This window comes from Talpa occidentalis, unplaced genomic scaffold (genome assembly GCF_014898055.3).
Source record: "Talpa occidentalis isolate TD23 unplaced genomic scaffold, MPIMG_talOcc4v2.1 talOcc4.3, whole genome shotgun sequence".
Classification (NCBI taxonomy): domain Eukaryota; kingdom Metazoa; phylum Chordata; class Mammalia; order Eulipotyphla; family Talpidae; genus Talpa; species Talpa occidentalis.
This window is the reverse complement of record NW_023603184.1, coordinates 5,714,882-5,736,194: the sequence shown is the minus strand read 5'-3', so window position 1 is coordinate 5,736,194 and position 21,313 is coordinate 5,714,882. Positions and strand designations below refer to the sequence as shown.

General features: G+C 61.6%; 3 protein-coding genes across 4 annotated transcripts; 1 reads left to right on the top strand and 2 right to left on the bottom strand.

The window, feature by feature from the left end:
* Positions 1–576: 576 nt before the first annotated feature.
* On the bottom strand, positions 577–1,718 carry FREY1 (Frey regulator of sperm-oocyte fusion 1). The gene is made up of 3 exons (XM_037522395.2): positions 1,217–1,718; positions 947–1,020; positions 577–759 (listed from the first exon to the last, which is right to left on the bottom strand). The coding sequence occupies exons 1-3, from the start codon at positions 1,318–1,320 to the stop codon at positions 638–640; spliced, it is 300 nt and encodes a 99-aa protein (XP_037378292.1). The 5' UTR covers positions 1,321–1,718; the 3' UTR covers positions 577–637.
* Positions 1,719–3,007: 1,289 nt separating this feature from the next.
* On the bottom strand, positions 3,008–11,518 carry PEX16 (peroxisomal biogenesis factor 16). Of its 2 annotated transcripts, XR_008553451.1 has the most exons (12): positions 10,865–11,518; positions 10,623–10,658; positions 9,610–9,686; positions 9,128–9,261; positions 8,895–8,995; positions 7,460–7,540; positions 7,186–7,338; positions 7,019–7,091; positions 6,817–6,936; positions 4,762–4,826; positions 3,876–4,313; positions 3,008–3,390 (listed from the first exon to the last, which is right to left on the bottom strand). XR_008553451.1 is itself a non-coding variant. In XM_037522394.2 (11 exons), the coding sequence occupies exons 1-11, from the start codon at positions 10,974–10,976 to the stop codon at positions 4,255–4,257; spliced, it is 1,011 nt and encodes a 336-aa protein (XP_037378291.1). In that variant the 5' UTR covers positions 10,977–11,518; the 3' UTR covers positions 3,008–4,254. The 2 variants fall into 2 exon arrangements, 1 of the variants encoding a protein (XP_037378291.1); XM_037522394.2 differs by having other exon boundaries at positions 3,008–4,313.
* Positions 11,519–15,205: 3,687 nt separating this feature from the next.
* LARGE2 (LARGE xylosyl- and glucuronyltransferase 2) lies at positions 15,206–20,445 on the top strand. Its single transcript, XM_037522393.2, has 13 exons — positions 15,206–15,487; positions 15,783–15,865; positions 16,117–16,240; positions 16,443–16,614; positions 16,740–16,844; positions 17,278–17,390; positions 17,461–17,586; positions 17,682–17,837; positions 17,956–18,116; positions 18,483–18,761; positions 19,085–19,234; positions 19,337–19,532; positions 19,770–20,445. Exons 1-13 carry the CDS (start codon positions 15,206–15,208, stop codon positions 19,977–19,979), a joined length of 2,157 nt encoding a protein of 718 aa, XP_037378290.1. The 3' UTR covers positions 19,980–20,445.
* The last annotated feature ends 868 nt before the right edge of the window (positions 20,446–21,313 follow it).

Here is a 21,313-nt window from a genome sequence, read left to right as displayed (position 1 = left end):
GGGGTTACGGGGAGAGGCACATGCAGTTTACTGTAATATATGGGATTAGATTCATCTATGGAGAAAGCGGGCTGCCCGGGGATTGGGAAGGGGCGGGCTGGTGGGGTGTGAGCCTCCGACAGGGAAGGCTACCCATCCTAGGAGCAGTTGTCTGCCCCATCCCGGGCCTCTGGCTCTCTGGCTACCGGCTCCTGCCTTGAAGCCCACGCCGCCTGTGGATGCCCACCCCACCCCCTCGCCCCCGACTCCCAACCCCTGGGTCCTGAGCTCAGGCTAAGTCCAGCCACCTCCGAGGACTCGGCAGCAAGAGAGCCGCAGCAGGTGAAGGCCCCGTCCCTGTTCTCAGCTGTCATTTGGGTGACCTCCACACCTGCCTTACCAGCATGCTGGCCCCTGGCAAATGGGGGGCCTCACTGGAGGGGGAGTGAGCTGTGGGGCCCTCCCAGGCAGGAAAAGGTATCTTCCGGGCCAGCTGGGGCCTCTGGGCTGCTCCCACCTTGGCCACAACTATTAAAGTGCCATTTCCTGTCTGGACCGCAGTGGGTGTCTCTGCTTGGAGCCCCTCCCACGCCCGCTCGCTCCCACCCCACAAAGCCTAGGCCTTTGCTGCACAGAATAGCTTTATAAGGGGTTCCCGTCACAGCTGCGTGTCGTAGTAATACTCAGCCATGTCCGGCCCGTCCCGCTTGCGCTGCTGGGCCTGGGAGAGGAGGGGCCGAGGCCCTCGTGGCCATGGGTGCTTGGGTCGGACCCCATAATCTAAAGAGAAAGGAGAGAGTGTGGGTGGGAAGGAGAAACGGGTTTGGAATTTGTTAGACACCCCTGGGAAAATGCTGTTTGGGGTGAGAAGCCTGAGGCTGGAGCTGGGTACCCTCCCCTGGGGCCTGTCTCCATCACAGGGAGGGCCCAGGGCCGACAGGAGTGGGGAGGGGAGGGGAGATATTACCATCCACCAGGCCAGAAAGTGGCTGTGAGAGTTCCAGGGGGGCTGAAAATTCCTCCGGAACAGATCGTTGAGCCCTGTGGGAGATGTTGGGGTCCTGAGCCATGGGCCCCACCACTACCATCTCCCTGTGAAGGGAGGAACCAGGCCCGACACCCAGGGTAAAGGGCCAGCCTCTACTCTGGAGAGAGAAGGGGTGGCCCGGCAGAGTCCTCCCACTTTCCAGGCCCCCTAGTCTTGTGGATCCCCAGCCCTCTGTCCCCTAGGAATCACCTCAACGGCTGGGGGTGGAGGATTGCAGCCGCCAGAACCATGTAGAGAACAAAGAGGTTCAGCCTAGCCCTGGGGCACAGAGCCCCCAGCATGGTGAGAACCATCTCCTGCTCAAGTCCCTGACTTCTGTCTGCCCCTCCCCCTCACAGAACACCGGAACCTGATGCCAACTCTCAGGCCACCTCACAAAGGGCATAGTTCCAGGGCTCAGCCACACACCTGCTCCTGGCTAGGCCAGAAACCTCCCCGAGGTTTGTTTTTTGTTTGTTCTACTCAAGTCGGCCAACAGGTGCCCAACCTCGTCTCTCTTTAGTGTCACCCAAGGGTTAAGGGCACAGACCTCTGGAGTCAGGGCTCAGCTGAAATGCTGACTGACCTGGACTCTTGCTAGGCGGACATGTCCCTTACGCTGTCCTCAGTTTCCTCACCTGTGCGATAAGGTACATACATAATGTGCACAAGGTCTGGCACACAGTAAGCCCTAGGAGTGTTGGTCACCGAATCCCCAGAGCCCCAGCAGTTCCCACTCGGCCTCCTCCACCCTCCCCCCACCACCTCTACCCTCCTCCAGCAGTCCCAGGAAGGACCTGCTGGCTGAAGAGCCCCGATCAGTCACAGCCCCAGCCCACTCAGATTCCACTAGGAGGGCGGTGTCTCAGGGATTTCCCCATTTTGCTCCCTGAAACTTAAAATAACCTACCTAGCCCAGGGGCTCCACAGACCCGGCCACCCCCAAGATGGAAAGAGGAATTTCAAGTGAGGTGGCAAAGCCTGGGACCTGCTGCCCTAAGTGTACACTTCCCAGGGCATGACTGGTTGGTTCACTGCAGGATCTCCAGCCCCGAGGACCTGGTGGGTGCTGAGAAATGTTTGTTGAATGAATAAATGCAATGTGAGAGTATGCCGGGGACAGTCTCTTCACAGGCCTGAGGCAAGCTGCAGGGGCCTTGCTTTGTGTGCCAGCCAAGTCTGCCCTTCAGAAATACGGCTGTTCTAGGACAGCAGACCTGGCCTTACCCAGTCCTTTAACTGTCCTTTACCTCCAGGCCCCCAAGGCCCGGAGAGGGATGGCCCTCATCTCCAAACCTGGGCTCTTGGTCCCACTCACCTGAGGCTGACTGGTCCGCTGAGCTCTAAGCCCACACACTAACGCTCCACCTGTCACCCGTCTTGCTAGTTCCCAGACATGCCCATCGCCCACGAACCTGCCTTAGCATCCCGTCCCCACCAAGGTTCATCCCTGCAGGGGAGTGGGTGTTCTGGCCCCTCAAACTGCAAACTTGATCCTTCCAAGTTCCTTGCCTCTGAGATGCCCCTGGCCAGGTCAGGTTACACCCGAGCCTCCCTGGGCCCCCTGCATTCCCATTACTTGCCCCTCTGCTTCCCACTGCAATCTCCTTTGGCAACATTGCTGCCCCCGTTCTCCATCTCTGCCCACCAGCACACCCTCCACCAGGCGATGGGGGTAGGGGGAGAGGTTTGAAGCAGGTCCCCCCCCCCCATAGGCAGGCCCGGGTTCTTGCCTGGCTGGCGTGTGATGGCCTGTTCGTCTTGGCCCTGACCTTCCCCTCCAACCTCATTCCCTCTGCCCTGAGTCAGCTCCCTTCTGCCCAAGCGACAAGGTGCCCTGGCAGTGGTGTCACACCGTGACGCTCGCATGCTGTTGTTTGCACACAGCCCCCTCTCCCATTGGAAACATGGTGTTTTCCCAGTAAAAAAAGCACGAAAGCCCCCCCCCATAGAGCCCTTCCCCAGCTGCCAGTGAGCGCAGCCCAGCCCCCACCCCCACTTACGACTCCCTATTTCCCAGGCCCAGTGCACTGCATGGATTCACACACCTCCACTGACCAGTGAGAGCCTGGGGGAAGCAATGGTGCCCCGCTTTCTGAACACCCGGAACACAGCAGCAGGGCAGGTGCCCCGCATGTGCTAGACTCACCGGAAGCTGTGGCCGCCCCAACTTTCGGAACCTCCACCACCCAGCCAAGGCCCTGGGTGGGCTTCTTAGACACGCTGGGGAAGCAGTACCAGGGAGGCCCTTGGGAGCCTGGGAGGCGAGAGGCCCAATGGGCGCTGCTGTAGACTGTGCCTTCTCACAACTCACTAGGTCTGCCGCCAAGCTGGCAGCTCAGCAGGAGCGCGGCCTGTTCAGAGCAGAGCGTGCAGGGCAGGGGCTGAGGAGGGAGAAGACCAGGGAGAAAGGTCAGCCTGTGGCCAGTCTGAGCTCCTCGTGAGGCCCCACCCCCCTGCCTGGCTCTCGGCAGACTTGGCCACTGAGGAACTGGCACAGAGAATAAGGGGGCTAGCTCACCTTATGCCCCCCAAACCTGCACCAGTTTTCTCCCAGAGCCCCTCAGGCTCCACAGCCTTCATCACCCCCTGGGTGTTGGCCTCACGGTGGCTGATACCGGAGTCCTTCCCAATGGGAGAAAAGCCTTTACTCTTAGGTTTAGGGCTTGAGGTACCATGGCACACAGCACCCCCACCTCCCCCTCCATTCACCAGGCTCTACCCAAGAGAGTCTGGCAGGCAGTCCCGGGCCAAAGCAACAGGCCCTGCAGAAGGAGCAGAGCACAGCTGCGGCCGCAAGTCACCAGCTGAGGAGCAGCGGCTACCCAGGGCCTGGGTTCAGTCACGGGACCGATGAAGCAGCAGTTACCCCCTGTTGCCACGGCAGGAGCACCCCATGCTCCACGAGGGCCAACCCCGGCTTTCTGTGCTGAGGAAGATGGGTCCCAGTCCTAGCGGAGCTTCCAGTGACGAGGCACAGCTGCAGAGGCGCCATCACCAGAGGGTGTCGTCACAGCTGGCAGGCGTCAGGGGAGCTCTGGTGACCGGGGCTGTGCACCAGGCCTGGCAAGGGAGGAGCGCCCGGCACCCTGGGCGTGAGCACGGAGAGGTCATAGGCATGGACACTGCCAAAGTCAGTTTTATTAAGAGAGAGGGGCCCAGGGGACTGAAGGGGCGACACACGCCCTGCCCACCACAGTGGAGCATGCCACCTTGCCCCTCCCTGTGCCCCACCCCCGGGACGACGGTCAACCCCAACTGTAGAAATAAATTTTCTGCCAAGTGGGCAAGTAATCCATGAGCGGTCCTGCAAAGAGAGTGAAAGGACCAAGTTCAGGGCCGAGGGCCAGACTGGGCTCGCTCTGCTCGACCCAGGGCTCCGCTCGGCTACTGCTGGCCGAAGACCACGGGTCCCGGAGCCGGCTGCCTCTCGAGCCCCCGCCCGGGGGGGGGGGGCAGCAGCGGCGGTGGCCGTCTTTGTCCCCATTTGCAGACAACGGCGCTCAGGCTCAGAGAAGCCACACGCGTGTCCAGATGCAGATGTGGACAGCCCCAGCCCAGTGAGGCAGGAAAAAGGCTGACACCCCTCCACCCCTGAAGCTCTCCGCCAGCTCGGCCCACGCCCACCCCGCTTCGCCTCCAAGCCCCCCTCCCCATGGTGCCAAGAACCCCATGGCAAGCAGACACACAGGGAGGTGGCGTCGCCACACGGGAAATACAAGACCATGGTCAGCATAACCCAGTCCCATGCTTACTCGCAACCAGGCCAATGCCCGGGACGTGGTTGGCCAGCAGCTGGAGCAGGAAGAGGATTCTGGCTCTGCAAGGTAACAAACAGGAAGCAGGCTGAGTGGGGCTCCTCTGCCCACCTGACTAATGGCTGCGCCTCCCGGAAGACCCAAAGGGACTGGAGCGAGGACAGACACGGCACAGCAGGACACGCGTGCTGGCACACCCTGGGCCTGCTGCTCCCGGCCAGGCTCTGGAGAGCTTCTGGAGGGCCCGGAGGGGAGGAGAGCTCAGCCCCCAGACTGGCAGAAGCCCCATAACCAATGTTAAGAGCAGCTGAGGGCCCAGAAGGGGACGGTCTGAGAATACTTTTGACTCAGAGGAAGAGGCAAGGACCAAGGCCTGGCTTTTTAAGAGAATGGGGTTTCCCACAGAACCTGGGCTGAGGTGATGATAACGGAAATATGAAGATGGGGCATTAAGCGTTTACTACATAGTAGGCACCACTGTATGCACTGAGTGATTCAGCGCCTGCAGCAACCCCGCAGTAGGTACTCTGACGTCCCTATTTTATAGATGAGCACATGGAGCGCACAGGGGTTCAATGACTGCCCCAAAGCCACACAACTGAGAGCAGTCTGGCCCCAGGAGCTCCACTAGTTCTGGCAATAAAAACAGGAAAGACTGCCCGCTCCCCAGACTGCACCAGGAGCCCCTTGGCAGCCCCACTCCCTTTCATTGGGGAAACAAGGAATTTCTCTGACAGACTTCTAGACCCTTCTCAGCCAGGGCCACGGCTCTGAGGGTGCTAGGCAGGTGAGCAGGAGGGAGAGCCAAAGTCTAGGCTGGCAGCCAAGTGCATGTGATCCGTTCAGGCGGTCACGCGGTGCGTGAGTCTCCAGCACGGCTGCTCTAGAGCATGGGAGAGGACTTGGCTTTAGTACCTATGAGCTTTCTAAAGCACCTGGAATAGGCACTGCCAGGTGAAGGTATTTTTACTAGGGTGGTGCAAAATATGCTATAACCTTGTTTCCTATCGTCTCGAAAAAACACCTGGCAGAGTGATCCTAGTGTCAAGTGTGATTCCAGTGACTACTGCGGTCTTTAGGCAGCGTGCTTATTCAGGCCTAGACAGAGAGGATCCTTGGAGCCTCGAAACTGTGTGCACCTCCACTCGCTGGACAGGACCCCTCCTCAGATCTCAGAATCACTGCAGTCACCCTGGCAGGCCTTTGGGAGGCATGGCCCCCAGCCCACCCCCACTTGCCCCAGTAGGTCTCTGTGTCTGGCAGAGGCTGGGAGCCTGGACTCCACAGGTGATAGTGGGGACTGGGAAGGGACAGGCCAAGAGCAAACACATGTGGGACCTGGCTCTGCCACTGATCACCATGTGGCTTTGTTTAAACCACCCGGCTTCGGAGCTTCCCCGGTGGCTCGAGGGGTTAAGCACCACACTATGAAGCAATCCACAGCCTCTTTAGCCTGAGTTTCAATCCCCGGTGGGCCAGGGAGCAACCCACATGGCACAGCAGGCCTCTCCTGTCTCACCCGCTGCTCCCCTCAGCAGTGTATTTCAGTCTGCCTATTCTGTTCCCCACTCTGTCTCTGGGGGATCCTCTCACCCTCCTACCCCTGCATCTCTGGCCTGTACCCCAGCTCTTATATGCATAAAGAAATAAATCTTAAAAAAAAAAAAAACAACACCCAGCTTCTTTGATTGTCCTGTGCCACCTGTGAGAGGTGGAGATAATCCAAACTACTTCACAGGAAGCTGGGTGGAATCCCACACCACCACGGTCCCCGTGACCCCGTCCTTGGTGCGTCTCCTGTCGAGAACTACTTTGGCTCCTGCCCACACAGGATGACAGCTCAGGAGTTCTCAGGGCAGGGCTGGGCTGGCATCTGATAAATGAGGGAGTGACTGCACCCCAGGAATGCACACATGGGTGCTTGATGAACCCAGATGGGGGAGTGAAGAAGAGAAGACCCGAACTGAGGTTGTGGAAGAAGTCCCTGCTTCCCCTGCCCCTGGCCTCAATGAAGGTGGGCCTCGCCACTCGTCGGGCCAGCAGAGTCCTTACTCAGAGAAGCGGTCGTAGAACGGGGAGCGCAGCAGGTAGTAGAGCAGCTGGATGGTCCGCCGCCGCAACTCCAGCTGCTCCCTCCGATTCAGGTTCTTCCTGTCACTCAGGAGACTCAAGCTGGGGGGAGATGGAGACGAGGTCAGGCCAGCAGCACAGCGGCCGCGGAGGGACTGCAGTCCCCAGGCAGGCCCCAGCTTACCTGGTCACATCCACGACGCCAGACAGGAGCCAGGGTGCCCACGACCTCTGACCCCATAGGCCCAGACTAAGCACTGACGGCCCAGGTGTCAAGGATATCTCCAACATGTGGCCCACCCGCCTGCTCCCATCATCCCGCCTGTAGCGCCAGGCCCACGCTAAGGATACAGTGCAGCAGGGGCCGGGCAATATGCAAGGACTCAGCGATGGTCTCCTGCAGTCCCAGTGGGGTGGGGGTGACACTCAGCTCCTCCTGGTGCTGATGCTTCCATCCCTCCCGCTGCTGGGGGGCTCCCCAGTGCCTTGAGTGCAGGGATGGGGCTAGAACACAGGGGAGCAGATGAGCAAGCCAGGATCAGGCCCAATTGGAGGAAGGAGGCCAAAACTAGACCCTCAGGTCCATGCTGACCCCAGAACTGACCCCAGTTACACCCACACTTACTATTCTGGAGGGTTCGCAGGACTCGGTTAGACCGCTTTCCCACATACGACTGCTCCTGGCTGCCAGAGCTGTTGTCACCATCTAGCAGGGGAAAAGCCACACTGTCAGAGGGAGAGACTTCCAGTAGAGCCTGCAAAGAACACGTGCCTAGAACGCTCACAGGCTAAGGGGTGAATGGATAGGTTTGTACTAATGTAGCAGTTGAGCTAAGGACACTGCAGCCAGGGTCTGTGGAGCCCCTGCCCACCATGGGGAGCATTCTGTAACCCTCCCTGATCCCAGGGAAAGGTCAGCATCACTTGTAACAGATAAGCCAGCCAAGACTTCACCTTTGGGCCTCCCTGGTGGCGCAAGGGGTTAAGTCTCAGCACTATGAAGCTATCAGCAGCCACTGCAGCACGAGTTCCATCCCTGGCCAGGGAGGTGACCCACATGGCACAGCAGACCTCTCCTGACTCACCCGCTGCTCCCTCAGCAGTGTATTTCAGTAGATCTGCCTGTTCTGCTCCCCACTCTGTCTCTGGTGAATCCTCTCACCCTCCTTACCTCTGACCTACACCCCAGCTCTTGTATGCATAACTAAATAAAATAAGTCTTAAAAAAAAAAAAAAGACTCCAACTTCTCAGGGACTGGAGCAAGGCAGGGTGAGAGGGACCAGCCCAGCAACATTTATGGGGACAAGAGCCCAGAGGATGCTGCATCTTCTCAGTCATTTGCTTTCAACATGACTAGGAGGAAAAATAAAGAACCGCCCCCATCAAGGTCAGGAGAGCACTATGAGTGCAGCCCAGGGGCCAACAGGTGGTGGGCATAAAGCCCTATAGGGGCAGACCAAAGGACTGGAGGTGCCCCATCTCCTGAGGCTCTGGCTACTGACACAGAACCAGGCCCACAGTCGAGAATGGCAGAACTGCAGCTGCTGCGGCTCTGTCCCCTCGTCCTCAGGACTCTGTCATCAAAAGTCTTAAGTCCAGGGCCTCCCTGGTGGCACAAGGGGTTAAGCACCATACTATGAAGCAATCCGCAGCCCCTGCAGCACGAATTTGATCCCCAGCCGGCCAGGGAGCAACCCACAAGGCGAAGCAGACCTCTCCTGTCTCGCCTGTTGCTCCCCTCAGCAGTGTGTTTCATCAGTCTGCCTGTTCTGCTCCCCACTCTGTCTCTGGTGAATCCTCTCACCCCTCCCCTCATCTCTGGCCTGCACCCCAGCTCTTGTATGCATAAATAAATAAATCTTTAAAAAAAAAAGTCTTAAGTCCAAATTCTGATCCTGTTCCTAACCTAATCTTTCTTCTATTAAAGTATAGGGTAATGGGAACAAAATGTGTTGCTGAGGAAAGCTGTGCTCCACAAACAAGCAAACTATATTTACGTCAGCTGAAATCCACAAATCAGTCCCATGCCCCACTCCACTGAAGCAGGGAAGCAGCTTACCCGGGGGCTGTGCCTGGGCCTCCCTGTCCAGCGGGACGATGGGGGGTGAGGTCTGGAGGCCAGCCTTGAACCAGATCAGCAGGAACATCCGCAGTACAGCCCTGGGTTGGGGTATGGAAGGGCTGAACGGGGTGGGGCCAGCTGGCAGTGGGTCGAGTGCCTTGCTGAATACCATCAGCACAGCTGCCCACAGTTAACCCTCCCAGGGCCTGCCCTCCACAATCCCCACATACTTGGCCAGCTGGATGAGGGCGATAACGAGCCAACGGCCCACTTCGCCCCACACCTTGGCGGCCCCCATCTCCATGAACACCTCCACACACTCCAGCACACTCAGCCATGTCAGCAGCTTCTGCTGGGACAGCGACTGCAAGAACCCCAGGCCAAGAGGTCAGGGTTTCCCCTAGACTCAGGCCCTTTCCGTAGGGGGAACCTCTGATGAGATGCAGACTTTCCACTTTCAAAGGCTAAGAATGGAGACTCCATCACTACAAGAAGGTGACTGGGGACAGGTTCCTCTACCTCTCTGAAGCTAATCTGAGATGGGGACACAAACACTGTAATACTTCACCTAATGAGACGGCTTGAGGCGCAGGTGGATGCGACCTGTTTCATCCTCCAAGGCCGTAACATGGGCTGCACATGTGGGCTGACTCTTACTATTTCATTCCCAGCCTCCGGGCCGCCCACCCTCAGCTCCTGGCAGAACTCTTACCACGGGCAGCTTTTTTCGCAGCTCCTTCCTTAGGATGCCGTCATTGAGCAGCACAAGCAGGTTGGAGGCAGAGTACACTGAAGGGTAGAGTGTAGACTTGAAAGTCTGGCTCTGCATTTTCCACCCCTCACCTTCTCCCCAGAGCTGCAGGGATTACCTGTCACCTTCTGCGCTCAGGCTCCCACAGATTATGTGGGAACCAGCCCAACTCCCCGCCCACTTTCCCTCAGCTCCACATTCCCGAATATCAGCTCCAGTGAGCAGGTGGAACAAGAAAAAATGGTTTGATCTCAGTGACAAAGTAGCGACCGCCTCCCTGGGGAGTACAACTGTCCAGCTGCCCAGATCAGCCCATAGTGCCCAAACAGCAAGAGATGTGTGGTCCCACATCCTGGTTTTTGTTCTCTCTGCAGCCACTCCCTGACACTCTGCCAGCTTATCCTCCCAGTACTGTCACCTCTGTTCTCAGTGGACAAGCACTACTGAAGCCCATAGTGCCCAAACAGCAAGAGATGTGTGGTCCCACATCCTGGTTTTTGTTCTCTCTGCAGCCACTCCCTGACACTCTGCCAGCTTATCCTCCCAGTACTGTCACCTCTGTTCTCAGTGGACAAGCACTACTGAAGCAGTTACAATCTGGGGATACTGCAACCTGGGAGATGTGGATTTGAATTCTGGTTCTGGAACTCATCAGCGGCTGTTCCCCAACTTCACTGAACTTCTGCTCCCTTAACTGGACACTTAGGACAGTAACAGTACCCACCTCATATACCTGTAGGGAGAATTAACTGAGCAAAGGTAGGAAAGGCCTCCAGCCCAGCCGCCTGGCCAGTCAAGATCCCCAAATTATCAGGACATGGCGGGCCCAGGACAGGGACGGTGGACTTTGTCCCACTCAATCTCGGCAGAGGGTGAGCTAACGGGAAGCCCAGGACTGTGAGACAGGATAGTCAGCCCTCGGGGAAGCTCTCCCGGGTTCAAGCAGGCCCGACCCACCCCACAGGGCGGCTCACCCAACTCTGACAGCTCATGCGATTCCGCGAAGCGACCTGGGGAGAAGGCACAGAAGGAGGCGTCGGTGAGCGTTTGCCTCGCCCTTCGGCTTCAGGTCCCTGGACCTCCCCTCCCTACGCCCTATGGGAAGCTGGAAGGAACTTCTGAGACACAGCGGTCACCACCTGACTCCGCAGGGAAGGGGGCTAATGAGTTCAGAGGTCAGAGATCCGAAGGAATGGGTCAAAGGTCAGGGTGGCACCTGCCAGGAGGTAACTGAGGCCCCGCACTGCCGTCTCCAGCTGGGCCGTGGCGGCTGGGTGACGAGTCACGTACTCCTGGTAGCGAAGACTGAGGAGCCGCAGCTTCTCCATACTGCCCTCGGGACCGACAGACCCACGGACCGACAGGACGCCTGGCTGCGGGCCCCACTTCCTGCGCCCTCCTTCCTGCTTCCTGTCCCAGGCCCGCCTCCCCACTGCTTAACTTCCGCGGGCTCGAATCAGTGACGTAAGGGCCCTGGACCACCCTTCACCCCATCTCTTAAATCACCTCCCACTACGGTAGCGCTTAGCAACTGCGGGCCTCATCCCGCCCCTCCCTTCCCCGTCAGATCATTGGTTAACACAGCCTCCGCCCCCGGCCCTCCCAATGGCGTCCAGACCCGGCTCTTCCGCCTTCCGGGTTGGCTGCTCTCACGCCTGCGCAGTTACAGCCCCGGCGGCAGTCTGAGCAATCCATTCCGGAGAAGGGGCCGGGAGGCAGGAGTCATTCCAATGGAACGCCGAGAGGCTCGAACGGGAGGACCAACTTTGAGAGGGCTGGGAGGCAGCGCGCGAAAAGGAGCCTCCATCACATTTGGGAAGACGTAGGGAGCATCTGAGAGCCCGGCTGCGTCTCGGCGGCGCGCGTTTAGTCCGTTGCTCGTCTCCCGACCCCCCCAGAGGCTGTAAAACTGAGGCAACGCAGGAGCCCGCCCCCCCAGGCTGTCAGAACCGTTGGTGCCCGGGTGTCGGCACCAGCGCCCGCGTGGACTGGGCCCCCCAAGAACACGCACCCGTACTCCCACCTCCGCGGAGGACCCCCTTCCTTGCTCGGGCTTCTGCTCCCTGCTCGGGGTGACCCTGGTCGGGAGCGTCCCTCCTCTGGACCTCGGGCTTCCCCGTCTGTGAAAATGCCCGAGGGCGGACTTGGTCCTCGACCTCGGGATCAACCCCAAAGCGCTCTTCGGCCCTCGGATGCCCCTCTGTGTCCCCAGTGGGGCCCCAGCTGAGTCTCCCCAGATGGAGACTCCCTCCACGGGGCTGCCACCTGCACGGGGCGGGGCGGGGAGAGGCGCGGCCGGGGGCGGAGGCCCCGAGCCCGGAGCGGCCGCTGGTTGGCTGTGGGGCAGGGGCGGGGCGCGGGGGGCTGCGCCCGGGGACCCGCCCGCGGCCTGGCGGTGTCCTGAGAAGACCAAAGCGTTATTTCACCAAGACGTTACTTTTTTCAGGTGAGGAAAGGATCAGGCTAAGAACGTCCAGTCAAGATTCGAATCCTGGCCTAGTCTGACCACGGAGTCTAGGCGTTTTGAGCGACGCACTTCGTCTGAAAGCCACAGCCCCTCCTCGCGCTCCCGCCCCCCACCCTGCACCCCAGCTTAGTTTTCTTCTGTCAGCTGGGGAGTTAGTGCTGCCCTCCCTGCTCAGGCCAAGGAATGAAGACCCAGGAATATGTGTCCAGGGGCCTCGGGAGAAGCAAAGTCCTGGTGAAGGAGGAGGTGGCCGTGGGCGCAGCAGCCGCGTTCCTCACCACCCTGGGTGCCAGGCGCGCTCAGAGACAGATTGGCATGAGCACATTATCACAAATGAGGGAATAGGAGGCTCACAGAGGAGGAAAGACTGCTCGCAGGTCAAGAGCCAAGGCGCTGGCCAAATTGCTTGCAAAGCAGGTCTCCCAGGGCAATGTCCTTCCTCCAGTGCTCACAGCCCAGCAAGGGCAGTGGCACATCGAGGCCATTTATCATGAGTCAAGTTAGCAACTGGATTTGGACCAGGGCTTTAGGTATTGGGCACGGGACTGCCTCTGTTCCTCCCTGCACCCGCCCACCTTAGTATACTTGCTCCCCAAACCTCACCAGGGGCCACTTTTCCAACCCTCCCTCTGCAGCTGTGGCCACAGTGAGGAGGAATATGGGGCTTCTTTGCCCCAAGGCTGTTGGTCCTGAGCTTCTGAGGAGGAAAGAGAGGGGTGGAGGACAGACAGGCAGTCTCCTTGATGGGCAGACAGCATATGAAGGGTGCCGGGGCTGGAACCTCTTCCTCCTCCCTCCCTGCCTTCAGGACTGGGTAGGAAGCACGGACCCAGCCAAGTTGGCTAGAGCAGGTGTGCCTAAATTTCCTCTTCAGATCTTGGGTCTGATTAGGTGTCAGAGACAAATAATGGCCGTGTGCAGAAGCAGCTCCTCCCTGCTGGGCCCCTGCCTGGATTTGGTCACCTGGCTAGGCTGGAAGGGCCTCTGGGCAGGTTGGATCTGGGCTTTCCCCCTTCAGTCGGCTCTGAAGTACAGGAGGAGAGAGCTAGAATGTCCAACAGACACAAATGAAGCCCAGAGAGGGAGTCAGACTGCTCCGAGGTCACACAGCAGAGTCCTAGGCAGAGCTGGACCAAACTAAGTTTCAGGCCCAGACCAACACCCTTTCCTATGCCCATGCCTGTCTCATTCTCCCCCTCCATGCCCAGCAACAACCCCTTGGATGCCCAGCAGGACCTCAGTTTCCCCTGAGTGGAAAGGATGAAGGGTGGAGCCTTCCTTGCCAGTGACATGTGAGACCTGCAGACCCAGCCTCTGCTCATAAACTCCCTGGCCAGGCCCTGAACATGTACCCTACCTGCACCCTCACATTTAACCCCATGATTAAATGCGGGGCTTAATTGTCTGTGGGGGCTTGTTGGGGAAGGAAATGGCCCACCCCCACCCCAAGACTACGCCAGAGAAGAGGGTCAGGGGATTTGGAGACTCAAAGCTCCAGACCCTTGAGTGGCCCCTGAATTGCCCCTTCTCCTCTCAACTCCTTGATGCACAGGGAACCACCCTCAGTCTCCGTGGCAACCACTGCCCCTCGCCTCCAAAGGCTCAAAAGCCCAACCTACCAGGGAAAGACCCCATCTCTCCCAGAGAAAGGCCTTCAAGGCACCGAGGGAGTCATGGGGGCGCATATTGTCATTCTCACCCAATTTTGAGCACTGGGGATCCAAGGCAGGAAAGGAGAACCAAGGCCTCCGTCACCTGAGCAGCTGCCTCCTAGCAGGGAGAGAGGCTGTGGCCACGTCACTGAGGTCAACTTCCGGGAGTGCCGGGAGCTAATAAGAGGGGTGTGGGAGGAGAGAAGCTGCCTTGCGAGAATTTGCTTTGCAGGCAGAAGGCACACCAGGGTCAAGACCTGGGCTGGAAACCCTCAGGGAGGAGTAGGCAGGAAGCTCTGTCCCCGGGGTAGAAGCTGGAGAAGGAACTGGAGGCTGTTCTATCAGGTCGCGTCCAGCCAGGGGGCCGCGGAATCTGGGTGTCCCAGGACTGACGTGAGGGCTAACGGAGATGGGGCCTGGCCAACCTCAGCACAGGGCTCATGCGCTCAGCCCACCCTGGCTGTCCCGTTCACCGTCCCGAGAACCCACCACTCCCTCCAGGGACAGGCGGCGCCGGGGCCTGCCGTGGGGGGCCAGGGGGGTGCGGAGGAAGGGCGCGGGCACGGCTCGGGTGCATCTCCTCCATCTCCGCCACCTGGGCCCGAGTGGGGACACCGGATCGTGCCCAGGCGGGCCAGGGGCCCTCGCCAGCTCCCGCCAAGGAGGCGGCCTTCACGAGGCTGTTTCGTCAGGGCCTCCGCCAAGCCCGCCCGGGCCGCCTGGGCGCGGGGTGCAGGGGACGGGAGGGCCGGAACGAGGCAGCGGCTCCAGGTGCCGAGCGGCCCCGGGCAGGTCCGGGCCGGCCCCGCCTCCCGTCCCCGGAGCAGGTGTCTGGGACCCCGCGGCGAGGCTGCCAAGCCCCGTCCCCCAGGCCAGCCGCCCCTTTTCTCCCGGACCCGGGGTCACGGCCCCTCCCCCAAGGGGAGGTTAAAAGAGGAGGTGGAGCCCCAAAGCAGGGAGCGGGGGGATGGGTCCCGGGCAGGTACCGGAGACCGGGCCTTCGCGGGTGGCTGAGCCCTGCGCCTCCGGCCATTCCAGGGGCTCCCCGGGGCCCCCGGGCTGCGCGAGGCGGGTCGTCGGGTGCCGAGGCCGGCTGCAGGGCCAGGCTTCCCGGGGGTCTCCCCGCCCCCTCGAGCTCAGCCAAGCGTAGGTGAAACCTGAGCCCAGGTTGGGGGCGGGGCTGGCTCCCGCGGGGCCCCGGCCGGCCCGGCCTCCACCGCCCCTGCCCGCAACCCGCGCCGGCTCCCGACGAGCGAGGTCGGGGCCCCTGAGCCGCGGGAGCAGGTGGGGCGGCCCCTCGGCGCGGGGAAGGGACCGGGCAGCCGTCGGGCCCCGCCGCCCAAGGCCCACGCGCCCGCCTCGCCCGGGACCCGCAGGGTCCGCGATGGAGCCCGCAGCCCGGGGGCGCGCCCCGCCCTGAGCGCCCCCCTTGGCGGCCATGCTGCCCCGAGGGCGCCCCCGGGCCCTGGGGGCCGCCGCGCTGCTGCTGCTGCTCCTGATCGGCTTCTTCCTGCTCGGCGGGGACCTGGAGTGTGAGTGCGGCCGGCCGGGAGGCGAGGGTGGGGGCGCCGCGGCCCTTCCCCGCCCGCTGACGCCGCGTGTCCCCCCAGACGGCCGGTGGCGGGCGGCGGCCGCCCTCGACGGAGACCCGCCGGCGGCCCGCGGGGAGCACAGCCGCCCCGACTGCGCCCGGCCGCCGCCGCTGCCGCCCAAGTGCGAGGTAGGTGGCGCGGCCCCTGGCGGCGGCTGCTGGGGCCGGGCGGCGCCTGCCACCTGGGCACCTGTGGGACGCGCGGCACCTGGCGTGGCTCGGGCGCCGGCCGGCCAGAGGCGCCTCGGGGGTGCGACTTCCTGGCTCCCGCCTCAGTTTCCCGGGGCATGAAATGAGGGGGCTGGACTTCCGCGGCGCCCCCTCCCCTTCCCGAGCCCGAGGCCAGGCCGGCCCGCCCCTGGTCCTCAGGTCGAGCGGATGGAGGGGGCTGCCGCCGACCTCAGTGTCCCCCCCGCCCCCCCAGCTCTTGCATGTGGCCCTGGTGTGTGCGGGACACAACTCCAGCCGCGATGTCATTACCCTGGTGAAATCCATGCTCTTCTACAGGTACAGCCAGGTGGCAGAGAGGGAGGGCCGGCGGGGGCGCCCAGCCTCGGGGCCCAGCCTCCCTGTCTGTGGCCTTGACCTGTCTTCTGCTCTGGCCATGGCCCCTTCTTCCCCTGAAGGCGCTGGAAGGAATAGGCTGCCCTGGAAGCTCTGCAGAAGCTGGGGCCTCCGCCTCCGCGCCGCTTGGGGTGGGGCTCATCCCCAGGGGCTCCTTCTAAGGCCTACCCGCCTTCTCTCCTGTCCTCGCCCAGGAAAAATCCGCTGCACCTCCACTTGGTGACTGATGCTGTGGCCAGAAATATCCTGGAGACGCTCTTCCACACGTGGATGGTGCCCGCGCTCGGGATCAGCTTCTACGACGCGGATGAGCTCAAGGCAGGAGCTCTGGGCCTCTCCCCGGCCGCGCCCAGCCCGCTCCTTCCTCCCGGACCCTAGAGTCCCACCGCGCCTGCTCAAGTTCAAATCCCTCAACCCCCTCGACACCCCTCCCCTCTACTTCCCTGGGTCCCCCCGAGTATGTTCTGGCACTCACAGGGCCTTCTCTGCCAGCCTCATGCCCTGTCCCTCCCACCCACAGCCCCAGGTCTCCTGGATTCCCAACAAGCACTACTCTGGCCTCTACGGGTTAATGAAGCTGGTGTTGCCCCGGGTCCTGCCCGCTGACCTGGCCCGTGTCATTGTCCTGGACACAGATGTCACCTTCGCCTCCGACATCGCAGAGCTCTGGGCGCTCTTTGCCCACTTTTCTGGTGAGAGGCCCGGGGCCCCACCCCGGCCAGCTCCCCTCCCTGGCCCGTCCACGCCCCCTGTGGGCTAGCCCTGAGTCAAGGTTCGGGGCAGCCTCAGGCAGCTCCCTCGTGGCCTCCCCTCCCAGACAAGCAGGTGATCGGTCTCGTGGAGAATCAGAGCAACTGGTACCTGGGCAACCTCTGGAGGAACCACAGGCCCTGGCCTGCCCTAGGCCGAGGATTTAACACAGGTGGGGAGAGGGGTGGGGAAGGCGGAGGGGTGGCCACGGGTCCTCGGGCCCCAGGGAGTGGACAGGGCACAGACACTAGACAGCACCCCCACCCCGCCCCAGGAAGAATAGGGCTCTGGAAGGAGCACCGGGAGAAGAACCAGAAAACAGCTGTGCTTCGGCTGTGTAACCACTGGGTCTCACTGAACCTCACCCATCAAATGGGGATGATTTTACCTGCCCCGGGGCTTCGAAGTGCCAGCAGAGAGCAGCGAAGGCACTCTGGGGGGGCTGGGGGGCACCGCCCCCCGGGGAGGATGGATTGTTGACAAGGGCAGTCCCTGCTCTGGTCAGGAACATCCCGAAACACCCAGACATTCAAAAGACACTTTGTGACCCCCGGGCCCGGGAGCTGGGCATCCAGGCGGGCGTGGCAGCAGCTCCCCGTCCACAGGTGTGATCCTCCTGTGGCTGGAGCGGCTCCGGCAGGCCGGCTGGGAGCAGATGTGGAAGCGGACGGCTGCCCGGGAGCTGCTCACCCTGCCTGCCACCTCGCTGGCCGACCAGGTCTGGGGGAGCCCTGCGGAGAGCGGGAGCCGCAGGCCCGGGCTGAGGGGTGACGGCTGTCTCTGCCCAGGACATCTTCAATGCTGTCATCAAGGGGCACCCGGGGCTGGTGCGGCCCCTGCCCTGCGTCTGGAACGTGCAGCTGTCGGACCACACGCTGGCTGAGCGCTGCTACTCCGAGGCCTCGGACCTCAAGGTGAGCGAGGGGTTGGGGGCGAGGAGGGGGCGAGGAGGGGGTCTCCTGCTCCCGGCCCCCACCCCTGCTCCCGGCCAACACCCTCGCGGGCCCAGGTGATCCACTGGAACTCACCGAAGAAGCTGCGCGTGAAGAACAAGCACGTGGAATTCTTCCGCACCCTCCACCTCACCTTCCTGGAGTATGATGGGAACCTGCTGCGGAGGGAGCTCTTCGGGTGCCCCAGCGCGCCCCCGCCCGGGGCCGAGCAGGTGAGAGGGAGCCGCTCTCCCTTGCCACGGCAGCTCCGCGCCGGCTCTGCTCTGGCGGGGCCCCAGGGGACAGGACACGTCCCCCGGCCCCAGCGCCTGCTTCCCTCCCGCCCCGCAGCTGCAGCGGGCCCTGGCGCAGCTCCCCGAGGAGGACCCCTGCTCTGAGTTCCGGCAGCAGCAGCTCACCGTGCACCGCGTGCACGTCACCTTCCTGCCCCACGCGCCCCCGCCCCCCGGGCCCCACGACGTCACGCTGGTGGCCCAGCTCTCCATGGACCGGTGAGGGTGCTAAGGGGACCCCTCCCCACCCCCAGCAGGGCACGGGCTGGGACTAGGACCTTCCGAGAGGAGGGTTTCATTGGCTGCAAAGACGAGCGCTCGCTGCCTGATGCTCCTCCCCCGACGAGTCCAGAAGCTGGAGACTGAGATGCCTGGCACTGACCCTCCATAGTGTGGGGTCACGGGCACGTCTTAATCCCCGTATTCTCTTCTGGCAAATGAGAACGTGCCCACTGGGGGGGTAGCTGTGAAGAGGAAATAAGGCCAGCTCAAAATGCCCCTTGAGGGGGTGTCTGCAGCAGCTCCGCTGGGGAGGTTTTGCAGCCCTCCCCACCCCCCGCTGGCTGACCGCCCCCCTCACCCCAGGCTGCAGATGCTGGAAGCTCTGTGCAGGCACTGGCCGGGCCCCATGAGCCTGGCCTTGTACCTGACAGACGCAGAGGCCCAGCAGTTCCTGCGTTTCGTCGAAGCCTCGGCAGTGCTCTCTGCCCGGAAGGATGTGGCCTACCACGTGGTGTACCGTGAGGGTCCCCTGTACCCCGTCAACCAGCTTCGCAACGTGGCCTTGGCCCAGGCCCTCACGCCTTACGTATTTCTCAGCGACATCGACTTCCTGCCCGCCTACTCCCTCTACGACTACCTCAGGTGGGGCTGTGGGGCCGTGAGAGGAATGTGTGCTGGCGCATGTGGACAGGATGGGGGGCACCTGTGGGCTCTTAGCCGGTGTGTCCCTGCTTCCTTCTGGGCCTCAGAATCCTCTGTGAAATGGGATTGTATTAGGGCAGGGGCGCTTCATTTTTCCGGCAGCTCTAGGCTATCAGGGAGACTGGGCCTGCTTCCCGGGGGGTGGCAGGGGGAGCTAGCCTTTGGGAGCCGGGCCCCATGACCAGTAAATACAAGAGGATCCTGGCCTCCAGAGCTGCAGGTGGAGCCTGCCCTCTTCCCTTCTCTGGGTGCTCCCTCCGCAGGGCCTCCATTGAGCAGCTGGAGTTGGGCAGCAGGCGGAAGGCCGCTCTGGTGGTGCCTGCCTTTGAGACCTTGCACTACCGCTTCAGCTTCCCCAGTTCCAAGGCTGAACTGCTGGCCTTGCTGGACGCTGGCGCGCTCTGCACCTTCAGGTAGGGGAGGCCACTGCGCCACCCCATTCTGATCTCTCCGCCAGCCCCCACCACCTCAGCGCCGACACGCAGACTGACTGCCCGGCTTGTCCTGCTCCACAGGTACCACGAGTGGCCCCGGGGCCACGCACCCACCGACTATGCCCGCTGGCGGGAGGCGCAGGCCCCCTACCGTGTGCAGTGGGCAGCCGACTACGAGCCCTACGTGGTGGTGCCACGGGACTGTCCCCGCTATGACCCCCGTTTTGTGGGCTTTGGCTGGAACAAGGTGGCCCACATCGTGGAGCTGGATGCACAGGTGAGGGGTGCCTGGCTGCCTCAGCTTTGATTCAAACACCTCCAGGCCCAGGGAGCCCGGGAGGCCTCCGGCGGGCCCTGCACCCTGGGTGGCACCACTAGAAATTCTGCCCTTCGGTGGAGCTGAAAGCATGCACCCTTGGACTCTTAGAGGCTGCCGAACGAGCCTGCCTGTTCCCACCAGCCTCCAGCTTCCATCTTCCCTGGCCTGACTATTCCTCCGTCTCTGCGCCTGCAGGAATACGAGCTCCTGGTGCTGCCCGAGGCCTTCACCATCCACCTGCCGCACACCCCAAGCCTGGACATCTCCCGCTTCCGCTCCAGCCCCACCTATCGGGACTGCCTCCAGGCCCTCAAGGACGAATTCCACCAGGACTTGTCCCGCCACTATGGGGCTGCTGCCCTCAAATACCTCACTGCCCTGCAGCAGCCCCGAGGGCCCGCCTGACCTCACAGGCAGCTCTCCCCTGCCTGCACCTTGGGCTTGCACACTCCTTGCAGACACTGGAGCAATTTTGCTGCCTCCACCAAGCCTCACCCAGCTATTTAAGTTATTTAAGATTTCTGTGGGAAGGGCTGCGCTGGGGATCCTGGGGGGTTGGGGAGGACCTGGGGACCTCCCATGGCTGCTCTTCTGTAGCTAGGGCTCAGCCTCCCTCTGCCACAGCTGAGTTGGGGCGGGTTCACCCATCCTCAACTGTGTGTCTCTTTTTCGTAATTAAAGGTTGAAAAACTCCTTTTCCTGTTCCTCCTGGCTTGGGGTGTGAGGGTGTCCGTGAGCCCAGGGGCAGGGGTGGGTCGCAAGAAGGCAGGTCCGTCTGGAGGTGGGACTGGGGTGTCTCACCCACCCTCCCGTGCCTCAAACCCAACACCATGAGGCTGAGAGACTTTATTTGGCTTTATTTAGTAAAATGTTAAAATAAATAAATACAAATTGATCAGCTGCTCTGTATCCCCCCCACCCCCTTAAAACAAAAACCAAACAAACAAAAACAAAACTTTTGAAGCACAAAACTCCAAATACAAGTTCTACCAAGACTGAAATCACAAAGGGTGTGGACAAGAGACAGGACTGGGGGCTGGCTGGCTCTTTCCTGCTCGGAGCTCGCCGACCTCTGGCCTGCCTGTCCTGTCCTGCCTGACTGCAGCTTACCCTGGCCTCAGCACCCAGGGACACTGGAGAGGTGCAGGGGCCAGAGGCTGCGATGGGGGACACTGGAGTCCTCAGGGAGGAAGGGCCTCGTGGGAGGGGTGCGAAGTGGAGTTGGCGAGTCCTGCCCTCTTCTTCCAAGGGCTGTTTTTCAGAGTTCCAGCCCTGGCTCTGCGGAGGGGGTAACCACCAGCTACCCCCCTTCACTCCTGCCGGAGGGCCAGGGGAATCTCGGGGGCTATCCCCTCCTTTCTTGGAAAGGAGCTAACACTGAGGGCAGGCTGTACGTCAGGGTGGGAGGGGGTTTCTTGTTTCCTGCCAAGGGCGCCCAGCTGAGGGGTAGAGGTGAGGCCCAGTCATCACACAGAGCAAAGACGCCTCGATCAGCTGAAGCTGCGGAGTCTGGAGAACCAGGGCCTAGAAAGTGTCCTTGGGCTACCGTCCATCCTATTACCTGAAGAGCTTTTGTTCCTAAGTGAAGCCCTTTGGAGACCTAGGAAAGACCACAGACTAAAAGGTAGTCAGGGGGAGAACCCACTTAAGAGCATATTGTCTGAGCTGGGAATGAAGGCCCAAGGAGGCCCGAAGGCCCCAAAAGAGGGAGCATCAGAGATGGCTGAAGAGGCAGGACT